Below are 26,555 nucleotides of genomic sequence, written 5' to 3' on the forward strand. Positions count from 1 at the left end.
AACAAAACTTGACACTCCTATTCCAGTAGATCCACCACTCACGTGTCTTCCACCTCTACTTTGTATTTCACTTTGCTTGTCACCTTATTCGAAGGGAGGTTGATGGACCTGACCATATTTCTCCAAGGTGGGTTCACCCAATGCATAAGAATCTGATATTGCTCAGAAATCCGATTACAGTATCTTTACACAAACACTACGTCCAGTGAGGCGTAGAAACATTTCCCCCATGCAAAATAATTTTTTTAATTTTATACAAATAAAAAATTGTTTTATTAATTTTTTTGTAGTTTTTATACAAATGAAAAAATGGGTTTCCTTGGGGACCTGTGTTGACATTTTTATGTTGGACATTTCATTCATGAATAATCATGAATTTAAATAGAGAACAGGCGAGACGAGGTACTCTGTTGTCACTAGAGGGCGCCAACACGGCAGTCAGATGACCTCAAAGGCCTGGAGTTGGAATAGGGCAAAACTTTATTGAACTGCAGACGATGTAACATGACAGTTACGCAAAATATACATTGGAGAATACTTTTAAATTTAAATAAAAAATGTCAATTAACCAATGATTTTAACTAATCTGCTAAAGTATAATGAAAAAACAAATGTAAAGATATTTTAATGTTGATGTACATATACATACTGTACATATACATATAACTTTTGGCATTTTCAAGTAGATTTAGTGTATATTGATAAAAATGCAATTACTTATTTATTCATTCCCATTTTTATATCATATGTCAAATTCCTGACTCTCAGGGGTTTTCTGTCTTTCTCCTAACTTCCTGCTTCTGGCAGGACCCTTATGATGGAAGGCTTCTCGTCACCACGGTGACAGACAGGTCAGGTGCTAGAAGGTCAGCAGGGTGATGTCTATACTACGTGTTTCCTGCTGGGTGTTTTCTCTTTTCAAATTATTACATGTATTAGCACCATATTGTAAAAGTAACCATAAAGGAGCCGCATAATGTTCCTCTAAAAAATACCTCAAATTAGTTGCATAATTGTTGCAAAACAGTCATTTTTACCTTCTTTACATCATCTTCACACAGGTGGGAATGAGTTAAAACGTTACAAGATGCAACTGAAAAACGATTCCCAGGAATGACGATGTCCGATACACCCTCGAGCACCTTGAGATCGGCGGTCAGCTGCTAAAAATCTTGCAGTGCAGGTAGGCGAGTTTCTCAGCACAGCCTCTACGCAGCAGTGGGAACCACTCCCAGTGGGGCAGTTCCACAACCCGGTACCCTACAAGCTCCAGCTGCCTCCTCTTCATGGCCTGCAGCCCCAGGAGCTGCTGGGTCCGATAACAGTAGTGGTTCCGATTCGTCACCTGGACGGCCAGCCGCCGGCCAGCCTGCCTGGGGAGGACCTTGCTGGAGCGTCCCCTGGGCTTGGTCAGGACGTGCTGGAGCCCATCGGTCAGGTCGATTCCTACACTGATGACACCCTCTCTCTCGCCCTGTGAGTCCACGGGACGCAGGGCCGGGCCCTGGGCGGGCCGCTCTGCCGGCGTGTTCTTGGCATGGGTGAGCCGGGCCAGCAGGTCGTCGGTCAAGGTCACTCCGGTGCGGCCCACTTCCCAAGCCCAGGAGCTGGATGAGATGTGGAGGGGGTGTGGGGTGACAGGCAGGGGTTGATCGCTGGGGTCTAGGTGAACTTCGAGGTCTATGGATCGCATGTGGGGCAGGATCATCCGCTTGTGCACGAAGGCCTCTCCGCCCAGCAGCTCCTTCAGCACGGCCTCCGCTTCCAACACCTCCGGCTTCCGACACACGTCGGACTGGGCGAAGTCCCACAGCTGCTTTGTCACCTCCTCCCTGAACGGCACACTCAGTCGCGGCCCGGTCCAGTCGGGGAGCTCCACCCCCACCGTTCCATCCAGGGTGAACAGGTCCTTCTTCAGCTCCAGCTGCTGTGATCGACTGGCTCGGCCGACGAACTCGGGGCTCAGGGCCATGCTCAGCAGATCATGGGGGAACTCGCCCGCAAACGCCAGGCCCAGCAACGCGGTGAGGAGGTGCTCGGGGAAGCGCTGAAATTCGGCCTGCCGTTCCCGCAAGGCTTCGGTGAGACGAGGGTACAGGCCAGGGCACCGATCGGGAACGACGCCCAGGTTGCCAAACGCCCACAGGAGCTTGGCGGCATCTTTGCTCCTGCATTGAGAGGCCTGCTGGGGGAGGTTCTGGGCCACAGCCAGGAGGATGCGGTCATCGCGGTAGTGCAGCGCGGAGCAGGCCAAGGCCATGTGCATCAGGCCCTGGACGCCCATCTGCGGGGCCCGGCGAGGAACTTCGGAGCCCATGGCTTCCAGCCAGGGCACGTGGTCCAGGTGGCTGAAGCGCATCAGCTTCATCACGTTAACCAGCCCGACGTCGCTCACGTGTTCGATCACAGCGAGGGTCCGGTCGACCAGCCTGCGCACGGCCCCCTCCGACAGCGAGCCCTGCGCTTTGAACAGGCCCAGACAAACGGTCACAAGCTCCTCCGCCTTCAGCCGGTCCAGATGACGCGCGAGGAGGCTCTCCAGGGGTCGCAGGAGTGAAGCGGGGCAATGTCTGCCCTCTCCCAGCAGGTACAGGAACTGCACCAGCTCCGCCGGGCCCATCTGGCCAAAGTGCCGACTGATGGCGTCGCACAGCTTCTCCAGGTACTGCGGTACGGAACGTCCGAGGTTCCTCCACAGGTCCGCCGCGAGCAACAGCTCCTCCAGCTCCATCACACCCGACCGGCAGGCCAACTCGTGCTCCAGCGGGCCCAGCGCGCCGTGCGAGGGAGAGAGTCCCAGCGCCACGAAGGCCCGCAGGACCTCCAGCAGCTGAGAGTGTGTGAAGTTCTGCAGGTTCTCCACGCAGCAACGGAGGAGCATGTGGAAGCGTGCGTCGCCCCTCACCACCACGGTCTCTCCAGGGGCGACGCGGCCCAGTTCACAAAGAACGCTGGTTACGTCCGACGGCTCCATGGTACCTTTCAGCAGATTTACTTCATGAAGCAGCAACAAGGCTTCCTTGATATGAAGGTCCGGTGGACGACAGGAAGCGTCATGAGTAATGTTGCTATACTCTGGCCTACACCTCTGAAAGGCCCTAAAAGGATTCCCTTCCACATCCGTACAGACGTCTTTTGGGTTTTTGACAGGTTTGTCCCTCTTGCCGTCTGCATCTCCGCTAAAAGCCAGACTGAGAAGCGTGTTCTTGGCACTAGATAACCGGCGTGAGGAGGTCACCGTGTACAGGTTACCCCGCAGTCGGAGCGCTCCACTGACAAAGGATGGAGAGGCCTCCTTTTTCTCCTCATCCACCTCGGAGCTCCGTGAGCGCACAGACAGCCCAACTCTGTTTTGGTAGTAAGCAGAGGGATTGTACACCAGGGATTGTAACTGCTGGTTAGGATCAGTCTTCTCGTCCCCCTCGTGTTTTCCATTCTTCTGTCGCGAGGACAGGTGCCTGCGCTCGAGCCTGGCTCGTGAGGAGCCGTGACGCAGCTCCGCCACATGACGTAACAGTGACCTAGAAGACATGCGCCGGCACTAAAGAAACAAGAGGAAAAGGTTTATATTCCTGTTTAAGATGTTTATGTTTAACGTTTGAACAGTAGCTTTACTACAAAGTTCTCATTAGCTACACTGCACAGAACACAAAACGAACCTAAACGTTTGTTTCTCCTACGGGAAGGGTCTCCTACTAAGGGTCAGCACAAAATGGCAACAATTATTTACGTTATTGGGAGTTTAAAACATCCTATGAAACCGGCCAAACACCATCTGTGAAACTATCTTTATCCAAGTTAGAAGAATAATGTATTTATCTAGCTAGCTAGTCAACACAGCAATGTTAATTTCACTTTCCTTAAAAGCAGAAGGTGTTGGTTTACAAGAGATTAATCCCGGCCCATATGTGTGTACTCAACTCATATTTAATTCATATTTAATTCGACGTCACCATTCATTATATGAAGATAGCTAGCTAACAGCTTCCTAGTAGCCAGCCGCTTCCTACCGTGTTAAAAACTATTCATGTACGCGTATGAGAAAGATCTCCGCACTTACACTGGAAGTATGTTTCAATCCGACAAATTATCTGGAGCCCGAAGAAACGTCAAAAGTGGAGGTCAGGAAAGACACGGTGCTACATGGGTGCCTCCATTACTCCAACTAAACGTCATGGCACGTAGTACAGTGTCTCAGTAGGGACAGAAAGGTGCAAAATACTTTACGAAAGAAATTCTAATACAGTACGTAGAGGATTTTATTGGGAAAAGCACACTCAATGTATTTTTTGGTGAGAGGTCTCTTTGAATCAAGTTACCCATCTCATTTCCTGTTTGTTTGTTTGTTTGTTTGTTACTTATAAAAATATAAAAACAATACATCAATATCGAATGCGCGTAGGAGAAAGAAACGTTTTGGTTCGTTTTGTGTTCTGTGCAGTGTAGCTAATGAGACCTTTGTATTAAAACTATTGTAAAAACTTTCAACATAAACATCTTAAACATGAATTATGTCTTTCCCTCCTTTTTCTTTAGTGCCGGCGCATGTCATCTAGGTCACTGTTACGTCATGTGGCGGAACTGCGTCACGGCTCATCACGAGCCAGGCTCGAGCGCAGAGGCACCTGTCCTCGCGACAGAAGAATGGAAAACATAAGGAGGACGAGAAGACTGATCCTAACCAGCAGTTACAATCCCTGGTGGACAATCCCTCTGCTTACTACCAAAACAGAGTTGGGCTGTCTTTGTTGTCTATATATTATATTATATAATTATATAAATCAATGGACTGTGTCATGTACAGCATCTATGTACTGATCTGCATTATATCTACCTGACCTTTAGCTGATACTGTTTGTAAACACTCTAGACCAGGGATGTCAAAGTCAAATACACAGAGGGCCAAAAAAACAAATTAGCTACAAGCCGAGGGCCGGACTGGTTCAATGTTTATTAAAACATATTAAAATTGCACATAGCCTATTGAATCAAGACCCAACACAGTGTATACTATTTAATGCTTAAATGAATAAAGCAATATTTTCTTATGGATCTGTCAGTAATTTCAAGTGAAAACATTTTTCAACAAGCAAACAGATAAAAACAAACTTCCTTCAAAGAATACATGTCCGGTACATTAAATTAATAAAGTAATAAAGGTTTGAAAAGTGCTGGAATTTAGGCTAAAGTACTTGAAAATGCTTGAAAATGTAACGACTTCGTTTCACAACAAATGTATTACGTTAACAAATACGAGCCTCTTGTAATTCCAGGACAAAACATGAGGGAACGTGAAGACTTCGCGGGCTACCGTTGCATTGTGGGGAATGTAGTGTTTGTGCGTGCAAAACACCATCGGGGGGCTGTGGCCTGCGGGCCGGTTCTAATAGTAATTAAATATCATCCAGGGGGCCATAGATAATCAATTCGCGGGCCCGATCTGGCCCGCGGGCCTTGACTTTGACATATGTGCTCTAGACCCATCACTACCGTGGTCTTCCAGATTTGTTCAGGAAACAAGACTTCTCCCACTCATTGTAACCCCTAAAGTCATCAGTGCTGAAATACAAACACACAATCAAAAAGACCTAGGTGGAAATTTGTTTTTATTCACATCTTTATTATTTGAATTCATATTTGCTAAGATATGCTTTTTTCCAAGCGATTTTGAAGCATAAAAAATCAGAATGAAAACATCAGTGACAGTTTGTCCTTCCTTCTTACATTTTATGAACCGTGAGACAGAGGGGGAAACATGAGGAGCTTTCATGTATTTACTTTGATTGTAACATGTAATGGCCGATTGAAATTTTTAAAGATTCATATATTATATTATATTCCTATATTGATAGTTTGAAAAATAAAAGCTGACATGTCAGTCTCATTAATTCACAAAAGTATTCACACGCAATAGCTCAGTATATTTGGATAGAATAGATATGTACACATAAATAACAATGATATTTACATGCAGTCAACTGCTCCTTTGTTTCTACTCAGAACATAGCAGGACACAACAGAATTACATAGCAGCATATGTGGTCAGAAACAGTGGAGGGGGGGTGTCATCTAAACAGTGGAGGTGGTTGGTGTCATCTAAAGCTCTGGCTCACTTAACACCCAATGTCATAAAGCTATGAAAGATCAGATAATTCATCTTAAATCAGTACGCAGTCTCAGACTACGCTAGGCTGTGGTCAGGACAGCACATGCAAGAGTAACGTCAGGTGTATGTAAATGTAAATGTGTGTGTGTGTTTGTTTGTGTGTATGTGTGTGAGTGACAAATATCACAGCCTGTAGCATAACTGACGAACTTAAACAGCAGCAGTGTTTCGTTTGGGATGTATACACATGGAACTGTCATAGATTGTAGCATTATTTAATGGAAAAGACAAGTCCATCAAGCGTGTCATATTACAGCCACGTGTCATGTAACAGCCCAGATCTTATAATGTGAGTTAATGTGCCAATTTTCTATACTTAAAAAACATTTACTTCAGCACTAAAAGACCAGAGTAGTTTGATTTGCTTATGAGTTGAATCAGGCCAGTCTGTCCTGATGGGGGCCCTGTTTCTCCAATGGATAATTCTTCAAAGTGTTATTGTTACAAAAGCACCTGTATGCACATGTTTGATCAGCTCATCCCAGATGTCGCATGGCTGGTGGATATTACTAGCAAGAACAGAGACCATTCTCCAAGCAGCCTTGACATCAGTGACCTTTCAAGGTCATATGTCCAATAATTCTCTGGGCCCGAAACAGTTGTAAAGCAGGGCTTATGACACTGCTGTAAGCTTTGTGACAAAAGGTGTTTCTAGTTCTTTTTTTAATGCTACCACTTTACCTCCTGTCTTCTCATAACCACCTGTTGTAAATGTATCTAAGCCTTTTTCCCTTCAGTCTTAATTCATACTACAGAAACTCACTACCTAATCCCCCTCAACATCCACACGATCGACATTTGAGTCTTTATACTCATTCAAATATGGCAATGCAGCCTGTGTACACGGTGAACACCACTTCAATCTACTGCATATTATATTTTTTAAGTCAAATATTCTAAATGATACTTTCAGAAAGTATACGTTGACACATATTCTTTTTGGAAGAAGGTACGTTCCTGCTCACACATAATCAGTCAGCTGTGGAGTGTACTTCGAAAGCACACCCCTCCCCCACGCGCTATTCCGATTGCCCTCATATCGTTGTCTGGTTTTCGTTTTTGTTTTGTTTTTATCCTTTTCGTTTTTTTTGTTTTAGCTCAGCCGCTTCCTCATCAAGCAGCAGCTTCATAGGCCAAACCTCCCCCAGCAGACGTGCTGCTCGTTCACAAGTCACTCCTCTCTTAATATACATCATTTGAGACCAAAGCAAAGTGCGTTAACTGATTTACGTTTTTGTTTTGTTTGTTTTTTTTTTCAGCACCTCACTCTCACTCTCACTCTGTTTCTAATATATTCTACATTGTTTAAAAATGTGGAACCAAAAAAAAAAGAGGCAAAAGTGATGTTGTGGTAATAATCTGAGTCAAAATGGCCGCACGCTAGTCCTCCGCCACTGCTTTTGCTAAGAGCACAGGGGGTTGAGGTGAACTCCTAGGCAAAAAACACCACCACACCACCAGGCGTTGGAGTCCAATGTTAATAAATACTTTAACTACATCCACTATAAGAGACCTCGAGACTGGTACCACCTCATAAGTATTTGGTCCTTCTGTTCATAAACAAAACAAAGAAATAAACAAACAAACCAACAAAAACAACCGTGTGGCATGGACAAGCACCAAAGACAGGGGAGAATCTCAGCTCCCCTGTCAAAAAACATGTCTCTTTACCTATATTGTATTTATCATGCTGTTTGTTGTGGGTTTAGAGTCATCCGAGGAGCAATTCTAAGAGTACCGTTATATACCTAAAACCCACAGTGTTTGTCGACTTCAGTATGATGTCTGTTTAGATCTATGGTACACTTTAGGTCGTAGATATTCAACCATGATGACGTATGAATTTGGCATCTAGTATGGTATACCGAGAGCCGGAGTCAGACAGGCACGCTCCTGATAGGAGGGTACCCTGGCTAAAAGCTTCAACAGTCTAGCCTTAAGCCTGGATTAATAATGCCGGATCCCTTGCCTTAAATCTGGATTATTAATACCTAATCCCATATCCCCTGAGTGTTAAATCCAGCTACTTCTTCCCCTTAGCTACAGACTTGGGGCCAACTACACCTACGCACAATTCACCTAACCCAACGCCTTTCAAGACACAGAGTGTTTCTAGGCCAGACAATAAGGCCTCACACAGCCATATCATTTAGCCAGATCACAGACTTCACCCCTCAACCCTGTCAGCCTCAGTCAGCAGGGCATCCTTGGACCGTCCTCAGAAGACCTTTCACGTTTTGGTGCAGGGGGGGTCGTTAAGGGTGGTGGGGGAGGCGTTTGTACTCAACACTACTGTAACTGGTGCTCTAAGTGGTTTGTACTGCATCAAAGAGGTCACATTCACCCGCTGTCAGATCTCCGTGGACTCGATCCTCTCCAGGCGCGTGGGCACAGGCCAGGGAGGGGCCAGCTGGTGCAACACCGGCGGCTTCTTCTCCTCGGCCGGGGGGGTCGGAGACGTAAGCGATACGGTCACGGGTGCCGAGACGGGGACCTCTGGGCTGGTCGCGGTGGGCGGCGGCGACGAGGGGGAGGGCAGGGCCAAAGTCGGGGGCGGGTCCGGGGGCGGGGGAAGGGGCGGGACGGGCGTGGAGAGCTGCGCCCCGAGCTGGTCCACGCGTTCCTCCAAGGCCTGGTTCTTCTGCAGCATCTCCACGTAGCTGAGCTGCAGCTGGGCCTGGTACTTGAGCACGCGCTCCTTTTCGCCCTGCCAGGTCTGGCGCTCCTGGGCGAAGGTGAGGGCCTGACGCTCGCGCTGCTGACGCTCCGCCCTCAGCTCGCCCTGCAGCAGCTCCAGCTGCCGTCGCAGCTCGCCCGCCTCCTGCCTCTGCACCTTGGAGTCGTCGCTCTGCAGGCTGAGCAGAGCGTCCGGATTGGGCGGCGCCGGCAAGGGGAGCGGGGGCAGCGAGCTGGGGCCCTCCGGCGGGCTCAGGGGCGAGAGAAGGCGCTCCCTGCTGCGGGACAGCACCAGGTGGCCCACGTCGCCCGGGCCGGGCTCGGGCGTGCGGACCAGGGCCGGGCCGGCGCCGGCGCCGAGCTCGCTCAGGGCTTTCTTCAGCACCGCCACCTCCGTCTCGAACGCGCTCAGCTTGTCTCGCAACACGGTCACCTGCGTGGGAAGAGAGGATGCGGTTACGGACACGTGAGAGCACGAGGGCACGTGAGACGCCGGACTGGTAACGAGTCTGGCTTTATTTAGTAGAGTCGACAGCTGTTAGAAGTTGCTCTATTTTGCTCTAAACAAAACAACAAAACAAAAACAAATGTATTTCAGTACAATCTAACTGTCTTAGCGAAGCGCATTGATCCACCATACAGGTAAACGGGCAAGTGCACATGGGCAGACCCGCCAGTAGGTGGCGCTCAAGGTGAACGCTCTCACCTCGGCTAGCATGGCCTGCAGCTCAGCTTCACAGCGTTCCAGCTCCAGGGTCTTCGTGCAGAAGGACTCTTTGAGACTGATCTCGGCCTCCTCCCTCTCCCTCAGCTGTGCGTTGAGCTCCTTCAGCTGGTTGCGGAGGGCCACCATCTCGCCTGCGCGCTGGGTCACCTCGCCCTGGCTCTCACGGAGCTGCTGCTTCAGGAGGGAGATCTCGCCCGCCTTCTGGCACACCTGGAGGGCGGGGAGACCAGTGAGGAGATGAGAGGAGGAGACTTCTAGCAGACATAACGCTTCTGGTAGCTACCTGTGCTAGGTGTGGTTTAGTTAATGCTAACAGCAGTGATGGGACTGTGATGTAAAAAGATGTAGCAGTAAACGAATTCTCATTTGTCATTTTTAATACACTTGTTGAAGTACAGAACTTGATACATGGGGTTTATTGCATTCATCTCATCCCTCAATTGCCCCCTGGGGATGAATAAAGTTTTCTGAATCTGAATCTGAATCTTCATCATCCATCATCATTTAATGCAATTAAATGCTAATATCTCTGTCAGTAAAATGTTTTAGGCTTTTAAATTTTCATAAGCCATTTAAAAATGTTTTCCCTCATACCTGATTAATTGGAAAGGACTCTAGTTAAGTGTGGGAAGGACTTTGATGTAAGTAAATATAACAATAAACTATTTCTCATTGGTTAATGGAAGTTCCTGATCTTTTCGCATACTCGTTGACTCCAGGACTCCATTTCCCAGAACCACCACAGTGTTACGATAGTGTGAACGAGTGTTCAGCACGATACTCGCTCAACCATTTAACGACGATCTTTGTGTTACGATGCTTTTGGGAAGCCAGCCTCAGCTTTAATATATGGAGCTTATTACACCGCTGTGCCTGCAAGTTAAACCCGGCCCGGCGTGATCGATCACCTCCCTCACCTCCCACTTGGTCTCCTCCAGCTTGGGCAGGAGGTCAGCCTGCTCCTTCCTGAAGTCCAAGCACTTCTTCTCCAGCTCCTCACGCTGGGCGAGGAGCACGGTCATGTCGTCCTGCAGCCGGCGTTTGTCCTGCTGCAGCCGGCCGATCTGGGCCTGCAGGGCCTGCTGCGAGCGCTGGGCCCGGCGGGTCACCTGCTGCAGACGGCCGGCGTAGTTCTGACGCAGCTCCTCCATCTCGCGCTCCCACACACGTTGCTTCTCCTCGAAGACCTGCGCGATGGCCGCCTCGCTCTGGTCCAGGTTCCTCCGCATGTGGAGGACCTGCGGGAGAGAGGAGGAGCGAGCGAGGGAGGATGAGAGAGAGAGAGAGGGAGGAAGGGAGGATGAGAGAGAGAGAGAGGGAGGAAGGTGGCCTGTTAGGAGGTCTTTTAGGCAGTAGAGACATCTCTGAAAATCATGAGTAGTACTGCACCCTACAGAAACCGACTTAGTACATATCACGGTTATGTAATAGACAATGTAATAGTATATTATTATATTGTTATTAAAATATAGCCTTTTATAGCCTTTTCTTTGCCTGTGACAGTGTTGCTGAATAAAACCCCATGACTGAGAACTAGGTGGGTGACTTAGGAGCAAAACCATATTACATTTGTCACACTGTGCCAAAGCCCTCAAACTCTAAATAATTAACTAAAATAAACTAACAATGAAGCTAAATGAACCACAATCAAACGTGCGCGTCTACAGAAAAACATCCTTTTTGGTCCAAGTTTCCAAAATCCCACATCCCACATTCCAAAAAGAACAGAAATTTATATACCAGACCATTCACAATAAAATACAGCAACATTGATTTCCTACTGAAAGCCTAAAAACAAGTAGTATATTTTTAAAGTTGATTCCAACATGCAGCAGCACACTGCTGGCTGCTAGAAGATCTCGCTTCTGCTCCGTAATCTCAGATTACGCCTCACCTCCTGCTCTCTCTCCCACAGCCGGTCCTCCAGGTCGCGGATGACGTCGTCGGAGGATGGCGAGGGCCGCAGGGGGACGGGTGCGTCGCTCAGGTGGCTGAGCCGTTGGTAAGAAGAAGAGCTCTTGCCCGAGGATGAGCGCCCGCTGTCCGAAGCACTCAGGCCGTTCTGGTAGCCTGGCTTGTCCGGTTTGTCCAGGCCGGCCGTGCCCAGCCGGTTGATGTGACTGGTGGAGGCACTGAGGGGCCCCAGGGCTGGTGGGGGCCCGTAGCCCGAGCCTGCATAGGTAGGCAGGCTGGTCAGAGAGTTCCTCCCGGAGTCTGATAGGCTGCCCTGTGCTGCCCGGCCACCGGATTGGCTCGCCTGCCCGCCGGGACTGTCCTGGTCCCGCCGGGCTCCGGAGGTGGCCTGGCCCCCTCTCTCACCCCCACCGCCCCCTCCGCCCCCACTGCTCGGGCCCCCTCCTGCACCTGCGTTGGCCTGTAGGGGGCACACCAGGTTCTGCATGGAATTAAAACTCTTGGGCACCACGGGTTTGAAGGCGGAGGGGCGGACCAGCGACTCTGGGTCCTAAATGGAAAAGCAGGGGGGAAAAAAACAACTTTTGTTCACCTGCACAGTATTTCAGACTACAACATCTGCTTAACTATCATGTGTGAAATTATAAGGACATAAAGAGTAGATTACACACTGGGACAACACAAAGTGAGTTTCTGAGCATGCTCCAACTGTTGAGGAAAGGATGATGAACGTACATGCAGCATACATCTGGTTTAGGTGTGAACTAACCAACATCTGAACTAGGTGTGAACTAACCAACATCTGGATTAGGTGTGAACTAACCTACATCTGGATTACCAATGAACTTACCTACATCTGGACTAGTAATTTTGTTACATTTTTAGATTAGTTTGTTAAGTACACTTTGTCCAACTTTATGCCTGTATTCTCCCATTTTAATTATTCAATTAGCTAACCACTAGGACAACATCCATCTATGGAGGCTTGGAAGAGCATGTGTTTCCCCAGAGACGCGTAACACCCAGCACTACCACCTCTCTCTGAACCCGCTGTGCCCGCTGTGTCGGAGGGCATGCCAGTGCACTCGGAGGGGGGCGCTAACCGGCCTTATAGTCGGATGACGTTTAAATCTAAGAAGCTTTTTCTTTGCGGAATAGAAATGACTGTGAGGAAAGGTAAAAGGAGTGATCATGATCTGGGCGTTAGTTGTCACCTTGTTGGGGGGGGGGGGGGGTATCACAGAAAGTGTTCGCTTTATAGACCCTGTAAAGTGATTCTGCCTGACATCAATTAAGGCTCCCTAAAGGGATAAGTTGGGCACCCTCAAACAGATCTAATCCCCCTTTCATCCAAAACGTTGTCTGCGAATTTTAGCAGGAGCAGCTCATCTCCATTGCATACATTATAAGAACCGTAGCGTTAGCGTCACCACGTCATCTTCTTCCAATTATCATGCTGCACCTCCGAGAGCCTCAATCGCTGTGTCTCACACGCCATTCGTCAGCGGCCGCGTGGGCCAATCACGAGCGCGCGCCTCTCTGAGGCCCACAGCACCGTACCTGCGCCTGCTCCAGCTTGCCAGAGATGGGCATGATGTTGGGGGGGTTGTGGTTGTCCAGCTTGGCTTTACACTTCTCCTTGTGCGCGGGGGCCTGGTGGCTGCCGTTCTTGTCGTTGTTGAGGATGATGCTGTTGCCGCACAGGTCCAGACTCTCGCCACGCCTGTGCCCCTCCCTCCGCCCGCCGCCGTTGGCGAACGGCCCGTTGCCGACGTGCTGCCGGCCGGCGCCATTCCCCTGCCCCCGCTCCGAGTCCGCGAGCCCGCCGCGCCCGTTGCCGTAGCACTCCCGCTCGCCACCGCAGGTGCGCTCGTCGGCCGACACGCCCGCCGACTTCGTGCCCGGTGGGGGGAGGCGGTCGGCGCTGAAGCTGCGGTCGTCCAGGCGACGGCGGGCAGCGGGGTTGTGGGACGGAACGGCGGCCAGGGGGCCGTTGGGGGTGGTGCGTGTGCCCACACTGCGCATGGTGATGGCCCGCTGGCTGGAGCCTCCACTGCCAACACTGCCCATGCCCAGGAGCACGGCTCCCCTCACTCAGCCGCTGGCGCCCCCTGCTGGTTGGGGCAGGCAGGGCAGCAGGGCTGGGTCGCAAGTGCCCCCACTACACAGGAGCAAAGAGAACAGAACTGGTGAGACAGAAACACACACACATAAACACAAGCACACACAAATCATACGAGATCACAAGCACACCATTCCTCATACGTAGATAGAAAATTTGTTGTTAATTATTTTGTAAGTCGTTTGCTGCTATTTTTAAGTTTTGACCACATAAAAACTGCTCACAGAACAAAAATCTATATATACATTCTGTTTTCTGCCATTCAATGTTCAAGTAGCTAGATAACTTAAAAGGAATTCTTACATTGTATAAGAGGTGAGTTAAAGTTATCAGGTGAAATAATATATGGGTTTTAAGTACATTCAAAATTAAACTATTTTTAAAGCTTTAGAATTACTTTAAATTCACAATTTATTACAGAGTCAAAGGGTGTTAAACGTGTTCATCAGGAACACTGATTATTCATTCTAGCACTGCCAACAGTTTCAGTGTTCTTAAAGTGTTTGAATATTACATTATAATAATCCTCCCTACAAAAGACCACCTGTCTCACACACCAAGGGTAGGACCACAGTGCCATACACACACGCGTATGAGTGCGCGACGCACCAGTGAAGAAGGCAAGCTGTTGATTAGCACGTACACAAATAGCATTCAGAAGAGAAGACCCTGAAGACAGCAGCCTTGGTCTTGATCTCAGCACTTCAAGCTCTTGGTTTTGCACTTTTGAAGTTCAGAAATATGCAGCAAAGTTGCACCCTGTAACCTCACCTTGAAAAGTGGCTTGTTTATCTTAATGAAGGTGCTCGGGGGACCAGCCCATGGGCTGTTTGCTACGGGCGCTTCAGCCTTAAGCCTCTGAGACAGAGACAAAGAAGTGTGGCCCGACTGGTTATCTACAAATGATCATCTTTAATCAACTCAAAACAAGAGAAGATGAGTTGCTTCAGTGTTCTGAGATAAACGATTGGCTTGGATAATCATTTGCACTGAATTATTTGTTCCTCTCGGACTAATGAATGAAATTAGAGTAAATTAAATGACTCACGGCATTCAATTTCCTGAACTCATTTGTGTAAACTGGACTCTGTTTTTTTTAGCGTGTAAACACAAAGACTATGTTAAACTAGGAGGTTTACTAAAACACTTAAGCCTTAATGCCATTTAACCATCAGACCCTCACCCTTTAAGAGGTCCTCAAAGTGCAGATATGTACACAGAACAAGCCCACTAAGAACTACACAAAGTTGATTTACAACACTCATCACAAATCCCTAACAAAAGCCAGACTGATCACACTAAATTCTGCGTTATGACACTTTTACAGTTGCTTGAATAATTAGCGGCTAATTTTGCATGAATGGGTGTATAAAATAATATGTATATTATTTATATGTATAGTATATAAGGATACACTGAACGTTAAGGAGGCCTAGATGTCTTTGTCAAGTTTGATTGCTGTAACTTAAACAAGGGAAAACATGCACTCGGACAGCAGATAAATGGATCACAACACAACATTTTCAAACACTGTCTGTTCCGCAGTATTGTTTTCAGGGGCGAACAAGCCACACCCCGACGCATCTGGAGATTAAAACTCTTGGGTTTGTTATTCACCTGTGTGTAATTTTATCACCATGTTTCCTGCAAACTGCCATGAATATCAGTCTGACAGAATGCGGCTCTGTGCCGTGTCCTCAGAGAAGAAAAGTCCTGCGTTCTTTGACTGACTGAGAAGTTTCATTATAAAACAACACAACAAAAACAATGTCTCCACAGCCTCACAGGACACACAGGACATCATTACACTCACTTATGGCCTTTGCATTTCAAGACAGAAGCTGTATGTTTTATGTAGTTTAAGGACCCCTAATTCAATATCAATTACAGTGCATGAGTAAAAAGAGTTTACCTCATTCAACTATTGATCTGTTTTATAGATTAACTGCAACAGACTACAGTTGCAGTGTTTACCTGATTCTGAGAGAACTCTATATGTACTAAGTATTGATTTACAAAATATTTACTACATATAAATACAATGAAATATTTAAAAGGTGCTAGAGAAAGGGGGGTCGGCTGTCTTGTTGTTTCGGTGAAAGATGTAACCCGAATGTCCTTGTCTTATAGACAATACATGTGCAGTCGTTTACTTTATGACACCTTTGCAACGTGTTAAATTTACGATGAGCGCTATTAAACTGTAAGTCATGTGCCATTTTAGGAGGCAGAGCGGGCGAGTTGCAGTATCGTGGTTTGTCCAGCAGGGGGTCCTGGCTCGGATTGGCAGTGGCACGTGCCTCCACTACCTCTCTGTGCTACAGTCGCTCACTCACACGCATTACATCATCACTCCCATGCTTCATATAGCTCCGCGCGACACACAGCTACGCTCGCGCTGTCACTCTCTCCCACTCTCTCACTCACACACGCGCGCACAGACACATAAACACCTCTATAATTCCCTCCTCCAGATAATCTGAGACACTGTGATAATGATGTTGCCTGCAGTACTGATGCACTCGTGGATATCAGGTCTTTAATTAGTATCCGATGTCAAAGCAGCAAAGTCTTTACTTCCTTTCATAACCCCCCTCACAAAAAATAAATAAATAAATTCTACATGTTCTAATGTATACATTTTCAAACAAAATTACCATTGTACTTGTTTGAACCATTTGAACGTGCCTAAAAAAGACAATGCACTAGAGTACATTAAACATGCGCGCGCATATACACACAGAGAGAGAGAGAGAGAGAGAGAGAGAGAGAGAGAGACAGACAGACAGACAAACAGACAGACAGGCAGGCAGACAGACAGACAGACAGAGCATATGAAAATAGAGAGTCAGTTTGTATATGCGGGTTGTGATGGTGTGGCCTACACTGCGAGCCAGAACCAATCAGTGCCAGTACGTAGCCGTCCCTTCCACGCGGGCCCTCCTCCGTGGTACTACTGTACCGAATACCCCTTCATCTCCACGCTTTATAACACATCAAAAACACAACTGCACACCTCAATCTCCACGACGTGCTCACACCAGCAAACCCGCGCGCACGCACGTTTACAAACACGCCTGACAACGTTTGGGGTTGTCACATCCCATAATAGGGCTTACAATGGATTTACGGGCCTGGCGAGGGAGCAGATCTGGCGCACTTGGACTGCGTCGGGCTAGCTCGAGCACGAGATTAGGTAACGCGGTAACGTTAACGGCGGTTGTACGGTAACGGGTGTTACGCTCGCACGCCGCGCATGGAGCGGGCAGAAAAAAAGGCTCCGTGCAGCGCGCGCACGGGCAGCGGCGCTGCAACACAATGGAGAGGCGAAGGCAGCGTCGCTACGGGCAGCAGCACGCATGATGGACATCTTCGAGGTTCTCCCTTTCTCCCTTCCCGTGTGTCCGTATTTCATTAATGAATTACAGAACGCGTTTTATTCCAATAAAATTATTTTAGCCCTCGTCCCAAAATTCGGAGGTTTTTGGGGAGGGGAGGGGGGGTGCAATCGTCGTTTAACACGGTGTTCTGCACCCTGGCCCTTTTCTCTGCCATAAAAAAACACAGTCGTATTTTACTCGAATAAGCAACAGCAATAAACACGGAAAAATCTCTCTCTCGTGTTATACTAAACATTACGCAGGGGAAACTGGCACGTACCGTTTTATAGCCTACAAGGATCGGCGTTTACCGCCAGCGCAGAGTACGCTTGCAAATACAGGTGTTGACGAGAGAGGGCTACGGTGCACGGGGCGCGAGGACGCTCCATCATAGTACCCCCGTACTTACTGGTTGCAGCGGCGCCGCGCGCTTCTGTTCTGCGTGGAATTGCCGCTTGTCACCTCGGCTCCCGCACCCCGCTCGGCCACACTCGAGGTCGCGCTCGGCTTTGCGGTGGAAATAAAAGAGCGAGATGATGCGCGGAGATCTGCCGCTAACGCCCGGAGCAAGGATGAGGTGATGGGGTATAGCATCAGCTGTATCGCACACCCACCTCCACCCCGCCCCCTTTTGGTAGATGACAGATCCGCCCCCTTTTACAAAGTCCTTAATGCGCGTGCGTTCTATTTCCACTGGCATCCTAACCTCAGAATGGCTAGCACAAAAGAGGTTCTTCGTGGTTTGTCTAAGCTGCTGGTTGTGACGAGAGAAAAAGCTCTCTGCCTCCCGGAGTGTGCCGTAGCTGTTCTTCGGGGGCCAAAGAGCCATTCTAAAACAGACAAGAACTGCAGTTTGAGCTGTGGCAGTGCATTTGTAATACCACAAGGTCACAGAGAGATACTTTGTATATGTATATAAACTGTAATGGTGGGTTATATATATATATATATATATATATATATATATATATATATATATATATATATATATATATATATATATATATATATATATGGGTTATATATATATATATATATATATATATATATATATATATATATATATATATATAGAGAGAGAGAGAGAGAGAGAGAGAGAGAGAGAGAGAGAGAGAAGAGACATTCTTAAAGCACTTGCATGTAAGATGTTCAAGCTAGTAAGATGCCTACTTAAAAAGGTTGATTTCCACAAAAAAACACACCCTGGACACCCACAAACAGCCAAGTACTATATAACCTTCTAACCTTTTACCCACCACTAGTTTAGCTACACAAAAACACACCCAAAACACTTTCAAAAGGCAAAACAAAAATGAGAGATGTGTTAAGTGAACAGCAGAGAAGACTCACGTTAGCTCTCTCATTAAGTTGAGAGGGAACAGAGAACAGCTCTGGTGCTATGACACAGTGTAGCCCCCCATCCCCCCCCCCCCCCCTTACTGTTCATGCTCTTCCTCACAGTCAGTACTTCACTCACATCGTCTTCCCTGGCTTTGTTTATCCAAGAGTGCTTTACATGGACTGTTGTTTGGTGGCCGACAAACAAACACCATTTAAGGGAGCTGGGATTTCAGTGGCTTCTCTCTATGCCTCTCTTGTTCGCACACCATAAAAAAAACAGCTGTGTTCAACACAGAACAGTTCATCATAGAACAGTTCATCACAGTCTCTTGCTTTCCCTTCTATTTCACTCTTCATTCACAAATTCGGTGGTGACATCAACGATTTGTCAAGGTTACTATGGCGATGGTCTCCATCCAACTGGAGCACAAGCTGCTGTCATATGACAGGGGGTGGGGAGAGAAAGAGAGAGAGAGAGAGAGAGAGAGAGAGAGAGAGAGAGAGAGAGGTGGGGAAAGGGAGAGAGACAGGGAGAGAGACAAAGTAAGAAAGAAAGAGACCAACTGCTTTATTTTCATCTCAGTTGTTGCTCAGGTACAAATATTTATGTGGTGTGTAAACATGGTTTTATACAGTTGGTGGGTTTTGCATTTAGATGTGTGTGTGATGAGATACTGTATTGCACCGTTGCGTTTTGAAGAGCATTAGAAGCATGCTTAGAAACAAACTGTGTTAGACAGCCTTTTTATCTCTCAGTCACCACATGTAAAAATGACAATACAAGTTTGTTTTCTTTTCTTTTTAAAGGTCCATATTCATTGTGCAATTTAATGACAAACCAAGTGGATGAGTCTATTTGAAACACATTACATTTAATTACAAAAAGGCACAGAACATCAGTTGTATGTTTGTTTTATGCGCCTCTACCGGTCAAACATAGTATTTACAAGTTAATTGGAAAACAAAACCAAAATATTTCTGGATGTTTTCAGTCGATCCAGAAACAACAGCAGTGTTCCTGACAAGTGTAAATCGCTTTTTGGTGCGTGATGCCGCAATTCCTGTGACCAAAGGTTGCAGAGCTGGGATGTACGTTGGATGAATGCTCCATTCTGCTTGAATGTGTCACTGTGATTGGATGAGAGTTTGGGGAATACCTCACCCACAGGTTCACCCACAACACAAGGCAAGGCCCCTGATTTAGCCTTGCATGCTCAGGACCCCAGAGGCCTGCAGACAATGGAATAAAGCCGAACACGCCATTGCAAAATTCAACTGAGGTCTTTGAACTCAGAACGCACCTGTAACCCCGTCACAAATGCTATCATGTCATACCGGTTAAGTGTCAGCAGGGGGCAGTCAACAGGCAGAGCATGTGTCACAATCCTAACACTTATGAACTGAATAATGGTTCTGGGCACAGGAAAAGCATAAAGCTTAAATGAGTTTAAATGAACATTTGATGAGGTAACTTTAAAATGCTTGGGTAACAAGTCAAGTTCAAGAAAATTTCCAGTAACACCACCACAGTAACACGGCACAAAGACAAAGACAAGCAACACAACATTTCAATACAGGGGCTTCGATTATTTATGCAGATATAGACGGTCACCACACAGGCACAGTGCTGGTCAGCTGACTGATGATGACACAGGAACAGGAAGTGTGTCCCAAGTAGGACGTTGAATGTACTTTCCTCAAGCTCAGAGCTGGCACAGATCTTACTGTCATCAGATCAATTTCCCCATTTTTTAAATAAATTTTACCTTAATGTTTAATGACATTGTAATTAAAACTCTACTTACTGATCTTTCTTTGCTATGATAAAAAAATGTAATGAACTCCTGAAATAGTTATTATATGGTTATTATACGACTCATTAAAATTGGAGACTGTTTTCGTTAAGCTGGTTTCCAGGAAATAGATTACGGCTAGTCTTTACTGCAATATCAGTAGGGTTATTCAGTCTAGACTTAAACTTAATTTCGAGCTGAGGAACCACTTTCTTTAATATCTTTAATGCAGTGGTGTGACATGAATCATTCTGGTGTAAGAAGAAAAATTATCTTTTGAGGATACCCACACACAACCTTCTTTCCCAGCCAATAAAATCTTGTCAACATAAAGCAGCATCACAAAACAAGGGTGTAGCGCCCCCTTGTGGAACGTATTCAAAATGCTAATCGTGTGAGTGAGTTAAGCCAGTTGCATGAGGTGTTTCACATACACATGTAATGTTAATGACCAATATGCAGCATATCTTAAGGCAAATGGAGCTTCCTTTTGCATTCATAGAGATAACGGCATCGTTCCGTTTGGTGTCTGAATATTGAACTGTTTCAGCAGGTGAAGTATTACGTACACAGGCTACACTCATAATTCCTTTAGGAAGAGCCACTCACTTAGTATTATTGTAAATATTTGTTACGAGCTCAGGAGTTGTGTATGAGTAATTACTACATAAAAACAGCCAGAGCAGGATTCTGCTGTTGTGGTTTGATCATTTCTTTGGTTCCTGACTGCATTCTGTATCCAGTACCAAGGCCAACACCACAGGCAGGCCTCTAGTTATTAAGGTGGATAAACTCCTTAAATGCTCTTTAAGGTGGATAAACATTTCAGAGATTTTAAGGTGTGTAGAATTGTTTGTCTGTAGAAACTAACAAACAAATCACAAATACAAACCTATTCAATAAAGTGTAAAGTGACCGTTGATTTCTTGTGGTCATCATTTTAAAAAGGCAATCGTGTCAGATATTGTAATAAATAATGCTAAGACTGGTCAGCAGGAAACACCTCCGCTGACTGATCTCTCAAACCTCCGATAAGAGGCTCAGTTTCCTCGTCCTCAGACTCCACGGAGAGGTAGCGGCTGGCCGTTGTGGACTCTCGAGGGCATCTCAAGTTAAAGATGGCAGCCACCAAGGAGAAGAGGAGGGCCAGCGCCTCGATGATCATACTCTCTCCGGGATAGGTCTGCAGTCTGGTGGGCGGGGCTGAGGGGCGGTCCCAGACCAAGCCCCACCCCTCTTTCTGCACGTTGTGCTGGATGACGTAGAGACAGGTGCTGCTCACACCCAACACCATCAGACACAGCACCGCTGGGCAGAGAGGAGGTGCATGAGGGGTTTGAGGATAATGATGGTACAGCCTGCATATTATGCAGTAACTACTGTGAATTATTAATTAAGTACACTGAAACTAATATGATATATATGCATTTGCACTGGAAACAACAGCGGACTTTAAAGTCTCAACGCTAGGTGGTACAGGAGCAGATGAAGCACTGTAATCTGGCTTCCCTACCTTTGGGTCAGATTGTGGTCTGCACACACTGATCCAAAGGTAGACTTACTGTACCAACCCACCATTACAGCAGATGACCGAGGCTCGCCAAAGGGCAAAGAGAAGCGTCTTCACCTGTGGAGACGTGGGCGGAAGCCACCACCCTGGAGTGGGCGGAGCCGACGCCCAGGAAGTCCAGCAGGAAGGCGGAGCTTGAGGCAAGCACAGCGGCGTAGCAGAACGCGGCCAGCACATACAGCAGCGACAGGCCCAGCCCGTCCGGCCCACCAAGAGGAGCTGGAACAACACCAACAACTTCAGCAGATTCACAGCAGCCGGGCTCGCCCCCCTGTATGTTCATAGGCAATGTAAATGGAGAAGATGGTAGGGACATAAAGTGCCTGTCATGGATCTAATGCTCCCAGAGAAGAATGATCCATGTGCAGTATTCGAGGGGGTGGAGGTTGGAGGGGGGGGGGGGGGGGGGTACCACTCCTACCGGTATCGTTGAGGCTCCGTGCTGCGTGCAGTGTGAACGCAACGCCGTAAATCAGTTGTTTGCCGTAGGGGTCCGTGCCGTTCTGCACGTGAATCCAGTTCGGATCGGCGATAGAGGTGCACAGGCCCACCAGCGTGAAGCACTGGCAGACGGCGGCGGGGGATAAACTCTGCGCCATGGCTGTGCGATAGAGTAGCGCTCACTGCGGAAGGAACGATGCGCCAAAATTAGAGAAATTGCGTAACGATGGTTTTTCCTGACTGTTAAATGTTCCGGGCTGCCGGATGTGTGACAGAGCCTTGAGTAAACGACATGAACCATGCTGATTGTGTTTTACTTAATGGACCGTAGGTCGATAAAGACGTGCTGGTGCGGCACGATGCTGCAACGCGACTTGAAACGGCGCGACGTCGACTCCCACGCGAGGAGTCCGCAGACCACGTGACAACACCCGCATGACGTAATGGCCGTCACGAGGGCTCGAGGAACCTCCAAAATCACCTGAGACTCACCTGGACGGTCGCGGTTCAACATTCGCCTCGCCTACATCGCCGGTTAAACGTCTCACCCCCGTATTCTCGCTGGGTTACTCGTCAGGATAATGAACACAGCTTCCTCTCTGCCCAGCGTCAAACGTTCAACACCGCCTGCTAAGCATATATAAGCGAAGCAAATACAGTATTTGAATAGTAATCATAAGAAAAAGGAAAACTGCCTTGACGTCTTCACAGGACTAAACCCGACTAGCCTACGCTGAGCCCGCAAAAGTCATTCGTCTCTAACGACAACCGACACGCCGATGTAAGATAGTCTACTGGAAATACAGCGCCCCCTTTGACTGGCCTCCGAAAACCCTCCAAAACAAATATCAAATATCCCACGTACCTTCATACACAAATAAACAGAATGTAAACAAATATTATATTTAAAGTAAACACGTGTGTAATCATTGCATTTTTATAATTGGGTAAAATACGTTTGGCGGTTGTTTTTCACAATATTAAACACTGATATAACCACAAGAACCGCCTCTAACAAATGCGTCCAAACTGCTTTTCACTTTATCCTTTAGTTTGTATTCAAGAAAAAAAAATAGTGCAGCATATTAAATATATATATGAAATGTGTTCACAGAAATGCATCATGATATTATTTGAGTCATACAAACAACAGGGCAAAAGAGAAATCCAGTGAAACCAGAAACAGGTTGTGTGCCAACATGTCTGTGCTTCAGTGCTGGGCCAAGATCCCGAGACCAGTTTTGCTTTTACAGACTACATCACTGCTTTAAAGTACTACATCAACAAAACCATCACGCCAAAATCGTAACCCAAATGACCTCTGGTTTTGAGAAAGGCACTACATAAACAATAACAGCTCAGAACTAATCTAATTGGGATTCGGTTATTTTTTATTAAATTAAATTACAGATATTCAACAGAATTCAACAGAAACAAATAACAACAATTAGCTGGCTGCTGTTTCCTGTGCCAGGGTTTGTGCGGTAGGTAAGGAGATGTTCTGAACGGCGGGAGTCAGACTGATCAGCGTGTTGCTGGCTTGAGCCAACTCAGAGATGGAGACTCTTCCTCTCTGCTTGATGAACTGTGCCACGGCGTCCAGCTCCTGTGGAGTGATGAAGATGAACTTTCCCCGGTCATCGATCACTCCTGGACAAAACGGGACCGAACGGGACAGGGAGCGATCAGTACACTAGCGCATTAAAGAGACCAGCAGCGGCACCTCTGCATGCGTACTGCATTTAACCTTTGTACATCGTAACACACCTGTAAGAGAGTGGTCTGCCATCAAGTCCTGCAGTCTGGCAATAGCATCCTACAAAATGGACAAGGACCAGAAGTCATTAGAGGAAACGCTGTTGTAAAATTCCAACACGCTGAAGTGGTTTTTATACCATGAAAGAAAGTAAGAGAGAAACTGGGCTACCTGTGTGCGCAGTCCAAAATGTGAAGCCAAGTCCTCTAGCAGCACCACCTTGGAGTCCTAGGAAAACAGCAGATCTTCAGTTTAATGCCTGCAGTAGGAACTAAGCACATTAGAACCTAGATTTATTTTAGGCCTAGATTTATTTTAGGCCTTTAAAGCCCCGTGAAAACACACGTACCTTAACATACTGAATAAACTCTTGAAGTAGGTTGCGTGACTGACAAAAACAAACACAGTGGGGAGACTGAGATCATGGGAATGGAGACACAACGCAAGAATCACACACCTCATGCACAGATCACACCGATTTATACAGAATCAACATTAACTCTGAATCTGCTGCATCAAATGTGAATCAGGAGCACCAACCTCCTGTTCTGTGAGCTCTTCCGTCTCGCCCTGTTCCTCAATGACGAAGGACTCTTTGAGTCTCTGGTACTCCTCTTCCTCTCTCTTCTCCTGCTCCTCCTTAGCACGCTGTAGCTCCTCCTCCTGGAGGTGACACGGTGCCAGGTGAGAGGTCCCGTGGAGAACCACAAAGTTCATTTGGTGGAACACCAAAATGAAGTGACACTAAAGTGACATTAGTCTAACTAGCACTATCCATACATTTGTTGGGTTTGCAGGCAGCACATTAAGTGGTCCTGCGCGTGAGCCAACATCTGGACTGCATCAAACGATCACATAATATTTGAATATACGCAGGAAAGGCTAATAAACATATGGGGAGCAGTGACACCTTGTGGTCACTGTGAGTAACTCGACTTTGCAGCGACCTGTTTCTGCTCTAGCAGTCTCTCCTTCTCTTCCTCCTTCTTCTTCTCCTGCTCTCTGAGCTCCTGCATGCGCCTCCTCTCCTCACGCTCCTCCAATTCAGCCTGCAACGAGGGAACACGTCACCACACGGCCGTCATCATCAAACGTGACGGAACTGGAACGAGAACTTTTATTAGAGCTTAGTTTACAGAGCTCACTTTTCACTGTCCATACATTTACTCATCATTCTGGAAAATGCTGCGAAAAAGTCACCATCGAAATATAAAAATGATTCAAACCAGAAGTGACATTTATTTTATACATAAACTGATCAAAGTTAGAATTCTAAAGTGCTTGATGGATTAAATTATCTAAGCATTGCACTGATGATCTTAGGAAAGCAGAGCATTTGTGTACAAATGACAACTGCATGGAAGGGATGAAGTTCACAATTTCTGATATTTACTAATGCCAAAACGTCCCTACGTGATGGTATTTTAGATTAGTGTACTGTGCTCCATCTCCAGTGTAACCACCCACCTCTCTCTGAGCTTTTCTGGCCTGCTTCTCTTCCAGCTTCCTCTGCTTCTTGGCACCCACTTTCCCCGGGGCCTGAGGTCGCTCATCAGCCGGGGGCATCTCACCTTCCTCATCCTCATCTACCTCATCCGCACCAATGATTTCTGAGTCGAGAACACACACCAAATAAACCCCAGCACTCATTCACATGCAAAAAAGAAAAGCATTGCAGCACAAGGGATTTCATCTGTGGTGTGTGCAGGTGAAGAGTGGCGGTACCATTCTCGTCGTCTCTCTGGGCTCGCCTCTGCGCCATCATCCGGTCCAGGCCTCTACGGCGACGGGGCATTCCCGTCCCGCGCTCCTCGGGCGCGCGCGGAGCGGCTGCGGCTCGCGCAGCGACATTCCTCCGGTCTTCATGGTCCGCTGGTGGGAGTGTAGAGCTGTCATTAAACCGGGTGTGTCTACCCGAAGGTCTGTGATACATGAACGTGGTCTACAATTCCGTTGTGTCTGCAGTGGACGGTTTATATGCAGTTATATGCAGTAAAAGCTTCAAGACTTGTGACTTAAACATGTCGAAATGGAAAGATCACGGTCGTTACAGACCCATGATAAATAACGTAGGTGATCACTCCCATAACACAGTGGAGATAGCCCACTAACATTAGCCAGTTCACTCAAGTTAAACATGTTGGGGGAACTTGGCTGAACTTGTCGAGATTTCCTGCGAACGGTTACACAGTATCGTGCACTCACCTTCCTCCGTACGGCTGCGGATCTTTGCAGCGAATACAATCAGAACAATTAAAATCGCTGCAGCTACGAAATAAAGAATAATATCCATAATTTGTCTTTAAAAAGGCAATTCAAGTATGGGAGCAAAACATGAGGCGTCTGGCCTAAACAAGGATGACGTTCCCATATCGGTCAGCCGACTGGAGCAGTTCGCCCCCTACTGGTCCGGAGTGGTGTTGCCGCTGTCGCTGTGAGACGACTGTGGGAATAACAGCGAACGTGATTTCATCTGACCCTGGCCGTTTAGTTACTTCTCCCACGAAACATTGCCAGCGCATCACACACGTTTAATAATTGGTAATATTGAATTTATTTCAGTAATTCAAATTAATATTACATCATTATAACAAGCCTACAAGTCAGTAATGGGCTTAGTTGTTGGATGACCAGAACAGGCTGATATCTGTATTAACTTAGAAAAAGAC

The 26,555-nt window shown here is 47.1% G+C and overlaps 4 protein-coding genes across 5 annotated transcripts; all 4 read right to left on the minus strand.

The window, feature by feature from the left end:
- Positions 1-381: 381 nt before the first annotated feature.
- Positions 382-4,241, minus strand: fastkd5 (FAST kinase domains 5). The gene is made up of 2 exons (XM_077011387.1): positions 4,061-4,241; positions 382-3,541 (listed from the first exon to the last, which is right to left on the minus strand). Exon 2 carries the CDS (start codon positions 3,530-3,532, stop codon positions 1,157-1,159), a length of 2,376 nt encoding a protein of 791 aa, XP_076867502.1. The 5' UTR covers positions 3,533-3,541; positions 4,061-4,241; the 3' UTR covers positions 382-1,156.
- Positions 4,242-5,601: 1,360 nt separating this feature from the next.
- lzts3a (leucine zipper, putative tumor suppressor family member 3a) lies at positions 5,602-17,578 on the minus strand. 2 transcript variants are annotated; one of them, XM_077011388.1, is made up of 6 exons: positions 17,395-17,578; positions 13,044-13,644; positions 11,464-12,033; positions 10,487-10,807; positions 9,549-9,779; positions 5,602-9,275 (listed from the first exon to the last, which is right to left on the minus strand). In XM_077011388.1, exons 2-6 carry the CDS (start codon positions 13,551-13,553, stop codon positions 8,517-8,519), a joined length of 2,391 nt encoding a protein of 796 aa, XP_076867503.1. In that variant the 5' UTR covers positions 13,554-13,644; positions 17,395-17,578; the 3' UTR covers positions 5,602-8,516. The 2 variants fall into 2 exon arrangements, with proteins under 2 accessions (XP_076867503.1, XP_076867504.1); XM_077011389.1 differs by lacking the exon at positions 17,395-17,578 and adding an exon at positions 17,266-17,381.
- A 1,292-nt stretch (positions 17,579-18,870) lies between these two features.
- LOC143518704 (transmembrane protein 127) lies at positions 18,871-22,903 on the minus strand. The gene is made up of 4 exons (XM_077011391.1): positions 22,623-22,903; positions 22,111-22,312; positions 21,747-21,908; positions 18,871-21,427 (listed from the first exon to the last, which is right to left on the minus strand). Exons 2-4 carry the CDS (start codon positions 22,286-22,288, stop codon positions 21,099-21,101), a joined length of 669 nt encoding a protein of 222 aa, XP_076867506.1. The 5' UTR covers positions 22,289-22,312; positions 22,623-22,903; the 3' UTR covers positions 18,871-21,098.
- Positions 22,904-23,019: 116 nt separating this feature from the next.
- Positions 23,020-26,284, minus strand: ddrgk1 (DDRGK domain containing 1). Its single transcript, XM_077011390.1, has 9 exons — positions 26,092-26,284; positions 25,612-25,758; positions 25,354-25,496; positions 24,834-24,935; positions 24,427-24,549; positions 24,236-24,274; positions 24,058-24,114; positions 23,898-23,946; positions 23,020-23,780 (listed from the first exon to the last, which is right to left on the minus strand). The coding sequence occupies exons 1-9, from the start codon at positions 26,177-26,179 to the stop codon at positions 23,578-23,580; spliced, it is 951 nt and encodes a 316-aa protein (XP_076867505.1). The 5' UTR covers positions 26,180-26,284; the 3' UTR covers positions 23,020-23,577.
- Between the last annotated feature and the right edge of the window lie 271 nt (positions 26,285-26,555).

Source organism: Brachyhypopomus gauderio, chromosome 7 (assembly GCF_052324685.1).
Source record: "Brachyhypopomus gauderio isolate BG-103 chromosome 7, BGAUD_0.2, whole genome shotgun sequence".
Taxonomy (NCBI): Eukaryota; Metazoa; Chordata; class Actinopteri; order Gymnotiformes; family Hypopomidae; genus Brachyhypopomus; species Brachyhypopomus gauderio.